The 9,049-nt window shown below is 35.7% G+C and overlaps 1 protein-coding gene across 1 annotated transcript in view; it reads left to right on the top strand.

The window, feature by feature from the left end:
* The window catches only part of LOC113239775 (glutamate--cysteine ligase regulatory subunit), a 27,966-nt gene extending 20,977 nt beyond the window's left edge, over nucleotides 1-6,989 (top strand). The window contains exons 4-7 of the mRNA XM_026476887.1: nucleotides 118-270; nucleotides 2,212-2,328; nucleotides 2,869-3,054; nucleotides 4,516-6,989. Of these exons, the coding sequence (XP_026332672.1) occupies nucleotides 118-270; nucleotides 2,212-2,328; nucleotides 2,869-3,054; nucleotides 4,516-4,706 (647 nt within the window). The 3' untranslated portion in view covers nucleotides 4,707-6,989. The remainder of the gene's footprint in view (nucleotides 1-117; nucleotides 271-2,211; nucleotides 2,329-2,868; nucleotides 3,055-4,515) is intronic.
* Nucleotides 6,990-9,049: the final 2,060 nt, after the last annotated feature.

Genomic DNA, 9,049 nt, shown 5'->3' with positions numbered 1-9,049 from the left:
ATTAGTACGGGAAAATTTTGGTTTCGAGCTGTGGTAGTATATATAGACTCTAAAGGTATAGTGAAAAATTTAGAGAAATAAGCCTTGAACCGTGCGTTTCTTTTTTTTCTATTTCAGTCTTCACAGCGCTCCATACGGAGTATATAGACAACGTGATTCTCGCATACAACCCTGATGTACTCCACCGGCTTGAAGAAATAGCTGACGAAACCACTCTGAAGACCTCTTATACCACAAAAGCTTCGCCTATCTCGCTTGGCAGTAATATTGGTGAGTATTTCATAACCCTTAACAATTTGAAGTTCGTAAAGTAATTATAAAATTGAACACCGGAGCAACGAAAAAAAAATCAATTATGTTCATATTTATTTCATTGCCCCGTTAGTGCACTGTAATGTTAGAGAGAGCACACTATTTATTACATTTCTTATACGAGCCCGACCCCACGTAGAACGCGTAACGTCATTAGTATGTAGATAATCTCAGTACAGGGCACTAAAAAGACCGACCTCATAAGTTAGTGGTATTACATCTATTTGCCAAGTTTTATTGAAATCGGTCACCGGAAAGTGCGCGAAACCGGATTCATCCCCAAGCCTGCGATCCTTAGAGGTGGAATATTTTCTTTAAATTTAAAAGAGACCAATACTGAAGTACCCTCTGTCCAATAAAAAAAGAATCGTCAAAATCAAAATTGTCGCGTTATATACATACAAAAAAAACATGAAGTCGAATTGACAAACTAAGCAATGTGCTTTTATTATTAAAAAATTAAGTGCGCAGTTGACTTCAATCTCACCTGATGGAAAGTGACGAAGAGGTCGACGACGGAGCATGCACTCCTAAATAATGCCTATTTACTCTCGCCTTGAAAAGGCCCAAGTTATACCGTTCAGGGAACAAGTCTGCAGGCAGGGAATTCCACTCCATAGCCGTTCGCTATATATATGTGGAAACCTAACGCTTCGTGGAATCCTTAGAATATCTACAACATACTTGCCACTTCCGAGAATTTCACGTCTTAATTGTCTACTTTCCTCAATCCAAAGTTGATACAGTTTTTAGTTAAAAAATTATAAGCGCATAAAATAATAAGTTAATAAGCAAATGGTGAATACGGTCACGTTTCTTTGCTTACTGAAGTATGACATCACGTTGTGTGTTTAGTGTTTTCGAAACAAATTAAAAATATCTCAATTTTCAGATTTTATTTGTTGATTTAAAAATAAAAAATGATTAATTTTTCATTAAAGCATTGATTGAATGATCGTTTTTATTATACAAACATTACTTCAAATTACATTTTAGATTATTTCAAATAAGGAAATTTCTAACTGTGCGCCCAGACCAGAACTTATTTACAAAAGTTCGTTCCCTATATTGGTCTCTTGATTGATGAATGATGATGATTATTATCGCTCACAGTTTTACCGCTGAACCACCGCACTTGTCTAATGCTATATCTCGTTTTAGGTTTTCATATCTCATACGAATACAAAGAGCTTTTACAACATGTAATTATTGTCCAGATAACAAAACTTGTTCATAGTAATTTGGCCCATAAATTTTTAGTAACAGAATAGAATGTCACCTTACAAGGTGAGAACCGTTTGCTCGAGTGTTCGCGTAATGCATTTCCAGTTTTGTCTTTGATCTTTACCAGCGGTTCCCAAACATTTATGTCTCGTGGGTAACATGACTTTTTTTCCTTTCACGTAGACCCCTGCGTAATATGGATTTTTTTACAAATTTATCAACTCCAAAACTGGTTTTCACAGCTGATACAGTGCAACTTACTTGTGAAAACACAAGTTGTTTAGAAGTTGTCATTTAATAAAATAAGTGTAGTTTCAGTGTCCAGTCATCCATTAGGCAAACAAACCTATTGAAGGTATATTATACATTTACTCATGCAATTCTACACACTACTCTAGGTGTAAAGAATATCATAATAAGCGAGTCGGTAATTTTAACGCAGCAGTGATAGTTATTTGGGTAAATTTGAATGATAATTAATTGTAAAATGTAACTAGACAGACTAACGCATATGACTTCATTGTTATGCGAAATAAATGGATTATTTTTATTATTATACTATGATAAGTATTTGAGCAGAATACTCAATATAATTTAGAAAAGTTTATTTACCAAGTTGGTTCTAGATCTTGTATAGCACTCACAGTCGTGTAAACTAACGTGTAATGTTTTCAGCTCGTATGTCGAGCACCGAAGTAGACGCCGACAACGAGGCAGACGCGCGCAAGTGCGAGGCCATACTGCCTGGTATTAAGGTCCTATGGGCCATACTAGAAGACTACGTCAAAGAAGGTAATATTTTGGATTTTTTTTTGAGCATTAGACAAGAAGAAGTGTAATTGAAAAGGGTTATTGAGTGGCGACCGCGTGCGGGAAGACGTAACATGGGCGGATCAACCACATGGTGAAGGAATCAGCTGGATGTCAGCAGTGCAAGACCAGTCGTTGTTGCGATCTTTAAGGGAGGCCTATGCTCAGCAGTGAACGTTTTCCGGCTGAAATGATGCTAATTTAAGCGTATTTGTAAAAGTATTTACATAACTTTCTTGAGGACGTTTGACAGTTGTCTGCTCAGCTCATTTTATATTGCCTCGGAATAGAATGGTAGCAGATTTTTGAAATTAAATTGCATATGTGTAACTTACAGACTAGATACGATTCATACATTCATGAGACATTGTAAATTAAGCTGAAGGCTCATAACTAAATAAATTAAGTAGCAGCCCTTAGGGCGCCCAGCTGGACTTCGGCCCAGTATGCGTCTGGATTGTTCAGCCAGATTTTATTTGTAGTTTAAAGATATTTACGAATTGCGTATTTTTCCCTTTCTAGGTCGCGTACACCAACTCGGCGTAGCAGACGTAGGCGGTGGGTGCCTCCGTAAACTCCACGCTTGGGCACGGGTCCGCCCGGCCATAGCGCAAATCAATCTCGCCTCGTGCTGTGTCGTTCCACCTTCGTTGCACGCGTTCTGTCGAGCCAATGAAGTCCAATTACTGACTCATGGCGACCCTCCCGGTAAGGAAACATGTTATGTTATTTTTTTATTGGGTTTGTAGATTTCATAGACAGATACACAATATTCAACCCAATGACAGTTGTAATCTACGCGCGTTGCCTTGCCATTGAAAGAAAATAAAAATGTTTGTCTCTTTTTATTGGAGTTGCGTAGACACATTTTGCTGGACGTAAATAATTAATGACCTCGGTGGCCCAACAGTTTGCACACTGTGGGCGCTGAATGACGAAGTCCCGGATGCGATTTCCAGCAGGACAAAATTGGGAAATGATTCTGAATTGTGTCCGGCCTAGGTGTTCTGGTAGATGCCCCGGAGTGAATTTCGTTGTTCCATTACAAGTAATTAATGTAGTTGTTTGGCACATTATTATTGTTAATTAGAAATAAAAGTACAATTCACCCCTGTGGACCGTCATAATCGAACCATTGATCTCTGCATTGAAAAGCAACCTCCTAGTAGAGCTCCTTGTGAAAGAAATTGCCTAGGGTAGTACTGCCACCTCACATATTTGTGCCGCCAAGCAGTAATGTCCGCATTACTGTGTTCCGGTTTAGAAGGGTAAGGGGTGCTGGTGAAATTACAGACACATGACACTTTTCAACTTATGTCTCAGGGTGACGGGCGCAGTGGCGTTGCCCCTCAGATCTTTGCGATTTAAAGCTCTGAGTGGTACTGCAACTGTTATGGACAGGCATGTAGCTTACCATCAGGATGTCTGGACTGTCCGATTATTACTAGTCTTGTTGCCTGCAGCCTCCATAGATGACCAGTAGATTGACTGACCACAAAGTCAAACTGACTAGACCGAACATTCCCAAAGCGGTCTGTATCGACCGCAGGAGTCGACTCCATATCAGTGAAAAATAGGGACACGTAAGACGTTAATGGTAATCTACAAGAGTGGAACCCATTTAGACAGGTGTTGACAAAAATTTTGCCTTTCCATAAACGGAATAATGCCATAGTACCTTATACTTACATATTACTTTCTTATTATGAATATATAAATTACCCATACAGTAAATATTTCACAACACACAAAAAAACGGTTAGATAAATGTATAAAAATAACATGTGATTTTTTAATAAAGTTGCTCACTATACAGTTAAATTTATCAAAGTAAGTAGCACTATGTTATCTGTCAAAAATATTGATGGCATTGTTAAAAATCGATATTAGAAATCACAGAAACCACTTACCAATTTTTTTCTGTTTCGCATACCCCCTGTATGCGAAACAGAAAAAAAATGGTAAGTGGTTTACGTAACGAAAAGTTTGAGAGCCCCTGAACTAAACTGATAGAAATTCAAAGTTACATTGACTTTTTTTTAGGACGAAAGAGGATGAGAGGGGGTTCTAATCAGACTGCTAACTGCAGAAGACCACTTCCTTAAACTCTCTGTAAACTTGTTACAATATAAACTATCTAATATATTTTATTTGTTTTTACAATTCCAGATCTCCTGTCAATAGCGGCAGTAAAAACCTTGTCTGATGCGGGTGTGGGTTGCAACAATTTGGAATGGTGCGCTCGATATCAGGTCCACATCAAATGCCGCGGAGTCCTCGCGCTCAAGGGATATGTCTGTAAGGCCACGTTAGGTGAAAAACGGGAGACTATAGCTGCAATGCCTATCACTACGAATTAGTTATTAAATGTAGACAGAGACGTATTTAGGCGGAATGGGGACCGCTCTATAGTAAAAAATACCCATTTCACAGTTTTAATCTTAACTTGTCAAACTTTATAAGCGATATCTTAAGGGCGTTTCGCTGAGGTGTCCAGGTTGTCTCAGGATAGAATGGTTGTTTCAATAAATTATATTATCAATTCAGCTTGACACTTCAACTACGACAATATAGTATTAACATTGAATACAGTACCGGTGTCTGCTGGAGTTGGTAATCGACCTTGATTTATTAATCAACTAGTCTAGCATGAGCCAATCCGCTTCCCGCTTCACTTGCAAGTAGCTAGTATGCCAGTGTATTACACAGACTACAAAACAAGATGTATAAACTATTGGAAAGGTAAAACAAACAAAATTGGGAAATGTATAAGTGGCAATTGTTAGTGATAAATCATTTCTCAGATTTGAATTTTTCTAACCCAACATGACTAGTGTTAAGTGCACTCGATGCCCTATAAAATACCTCATCCCCTAGCCGGTTTTTTTTGGTTCCAAGAGCCTTTTTACGCATGCAACAGAAAAGTGTAGAAGAATTGCAACTTTTTGGTTGAAATTTGTATTTACTTAGTGTAATAATATAAAAACATCACATCGGCTTAAAAAGATTCTTAAAACGTCATTCATTATTCTTCCGAAAGGTAGTTTCCGAATTTTACTTCTCAGAGCGTTCCCACTTGTTTGCTGTCGGGCCCGGATTTTAATCAGATGTTCCAGTGGCAGAGCATTTTATGTGAAGTTATTCACACTTGTCTAAAACCGATTTTGTGTCGGCACCTACAAGATGTGTCGGGTGTTTTGCCAGCCCTCTTCGCCCGGAAAAAATCGTGTTGGATCTCGCTCGCCTATGAGTAAGTATGACGATGTTCACATTTGTCGGATGTTGGGACCGACAATCCGCTACCCGCTACCCCTTGTTTTTTCTTCGAGGATTGGGTGCACCCAATATTTTCTTTCTTTAGTTGTCTTTATTCGTTCTCTTCTCAAATAGTATATCACAACAAGAACTTCGTCGACGTCTATCGCGCACAGTCGCCTCGCCTAGTATAAAAATTGGCACCAGCTTCGACCGTGGCCGACAACCGATTAGTTTGAACGGGCTGTCACACATTAAATGTTAACTTTGTTTAACAACTATTTTCACACAGATCTACTCACATCCAAATACGAGTATATGAATATTTCATGTGACTCGGGTACCATAATGATGGTCATAGGTATAATTCTTGCATACTATGTCAGGAGCGTCGGAAGTCAAGGTCCATAGTCTCTGCCTACCCCGGAGAGAGACAGGTGTGATGATATGTATGTATGTCTCATAATTAATACGTAATTACTTATAATAAAGTATATTTTCAATTTTCAATTACCAAAATTTCAAGTCAAAACTCCCAATGTCAAGATGTCTTATTCCAGTTACAACAGCGTTTCTAACCATTTTCTGTATCCTGAATTATTAAGAGAGTCTGGTACACCTATAGTCATTTCTTTGTTTTCCCTAATATTTACCACCTTTTAAAATAATCATTGTTAAGCTTAATGTGTGTTGCCTAAAAATAAAGCTCTGTGTTGCCAGAATTCAATTTCGGCAATTCATTAGTAAATTGCACAAAGTATGTTAATTTTACAGTTTCAGGTCGTTAAATTCAGTGTTTTAAAATGTTGCGGTATTATATAAAGACTTAGTTTGCTATTCATAGAACGGACTTTGATTTCGACTAAAGTGGCGATCTAAACAAACTTTTCGTGATTACGAAACCAACTTACCTAAAGTTTGAGTTCGTAATTTCTTGTTCAAATTTACGCAAAGTTCGTTTTATAAACACGAGAAACTTGCTTAGATCGAAGTCAAAGTTGGTTTTGTAAATGTCAGACTATGGGTCGTTAACGACTCCGTGAAAGTTAATTTCAAAAATACTGAAGTCACAATTTCAAGGACAGGACAATGGAACTTGCTTATATTTCATCGCAAATATAAAACAATATTATTTACACACATACAGCTTCTTAGACAAATAGTGTGCTATGTAAAGTCGTATAGTTTTTAGGTTAATTGTGACAAAATAGCAGTAAACTATTTTGTGAAATTTCGTTTATCAATATTGGAGATATCACATTAAGCGACTCAGTTATCCTTTTTGTAGATAGCGTTGTCATTGTACTGTTTTAAAACACTATAGGCCTTTTTTTAGAACGAAGGTCGGAATGCTTAAAATTCAATTATTGTTTTTATTAACGCTCGTATTGCATCTCATTTTTTAAATTTATTTTTAAATTGCGTTACGGCTTATCTTATGTAATAAAAATTAAATTATTGTTAATTAAAAATTTAAAAGGTAAGGTTGTGAGGCCCTATTTTTTACTTACTTAATTTATTTTTGTTTCTTTTGCCCATGCATTAGCTTGTAACAGTCTACTGCTAAATATTAGTATCTTCTAAAAACAACACTTGTTTATAATAATTGCTTTTCTATTTATATATTTTATAGTAATTTATTTAATTTATTTATTATTTATAAATAAAAATCGTATATAATGATTTTTTTTTACCAGTAATTGCTTATTTATATTTATAGATACCAAAACTATTAAAATCTATTTTATATATACTCTTGTCATATGAATGCAGTGACGTGTAAAATTATAAATTGTTATATTAAAAACGGAAAACATATTTTTTTAAATTATAGAAAGTTTTTCATACTTACTCCTATGTACAATAATGGTAAACACCCACCCAGTAACACGTGCAGTGTGTAAAAATCTCAATAATTAGGTCCATGAGTGTAATATATGTGATCCGCACACGGACGCGGTTCTTAAGTCTGACAATGATATCAGCTTAGTTTTTTAATGAGGTCATTCAATACGTTGCGTGCGGTGCATTTGCTTCAGCCCTTACCATAATCATTTAACCAGTATTTTTAATTATAACATTCCTTTTAATGCGTATATGTTTAATTTGTCACAAACTTCTTTATAGGGTAATACAGTAATCGTACTTACAGTTTTTAAGGCGTATGTTGTATCAAGCAGGTAAACTCATACTAAATTAGATTTATAATGTACGTCCAATTTAAACAGAGCTATGATGGCTTACGGCATTCGGTAAATATAAACTTATGTTGATTCGACATTACTTCAAATGAGTTACAATGGCCACATACAACTACTTGGTAGAACGTACGCTTTTCCTTTTAGGTACTTAATAACCTGTGCAGGTTTCAACTTAAATAACTGTTTTACACTATTAAGAATTTCGGCTCTGCTGAGTTTTTGAGCCCAAAACAGCTGGTGCTATCATAATGTTACCTTAAAACCTTTGGGCATCTGTGTTGCCATAAAAAAGAGAAAGTAAAAAATAAGTTTTCCTGTTATAAACGAAATTTTATTTTATTTTTGCATGTGGTAAGAAAGATGCCTAAAAGCTTATTGAAGTTACTTATTGTTGTTAGATATAAAAAGAAAATTGTGTTATAAAAATAGGAAAATCTTATTAGAAATTGGCCAGAGAAATAACATTGTGTTTCAAAACTTCCATTGAAGGAATTGAGCCTAAAGTTACTTTTCAGTGGAACTTAGTTTGTCATTTATATAACGAACTTTGACTTAGACTAAGCAAAAATGGCGAGTTAAACGAATTTTTCGTATTCACAAAACGAATTTTGCCTAAGTTTAAGCAAGAAATATTAAACTTTCTTGCTTAAACTTAGGTCAAGTTCGTTTTGTTCGTTTTTGCTTAGGCGAAGTCAAGTTCTGTTCATAAATCTGAACCTAATTGTCTCTTATTCTTAAAATGTGAAACCTATCTGCGGAACCGTACCTTTACATCCGTAAGTGTTTCTCTGAAATCAACCTAAAATTAACACTGAAGTGTCTAGACACCTTAAGCATTCAATGTACCAAAACCGTTATTTGAAAAAAGTACCATTACGCCTTTATTAAATCGATATTCAAAAATATTTCCAAATTCGAATATTTGTTTTTGGAATACCGAATTTCTCTGGCCTTAAAAAATATAAAACTTACTCGATATGTTAATATTGTAAGATGAAACCGAATTATGTTTAAATTAAAGTATTTATTACAACCACTTTTAACCTCTTTTGTTTAAACCTTATTAGTCATAACTTATTTTATATGTAGAAGTAATTATTATTTCCTTAATGGCGCCCAGTAAGCTTGAGCCTGTGTCAGTTTCGATGTATGTTGTTAGTTAATATTGATCAAGAACGCCAACGTTTAGGCAGCTGCAAGGTATTTATTTTTGGAAGAACTCCTTTCACGAACTGCTGTCGTCAAAA

The sequence above is a fragment of the Hyposmocoma kahamanoa genome, unplaced genomic scaffold (assembly GCF_003589595.1).
Source record: "Hyposmocoma kahamanoa isolate Upper Pololo Valley unplaced genomic scaffold, ASM358959v1 116, whole genome shotgun sequence".
In the NCBI taxonomy this organism is placed as follows: Eukaryota; Metazoa; Arthropoda; class Insecta; order Lepidoptera; family Cosmopterigidae; genus Hyposmocoma; species Hyposmocoma kahamanoa.
This window is presented reverse-complemented; position numbering and strand designations above follow the sequence as displayed.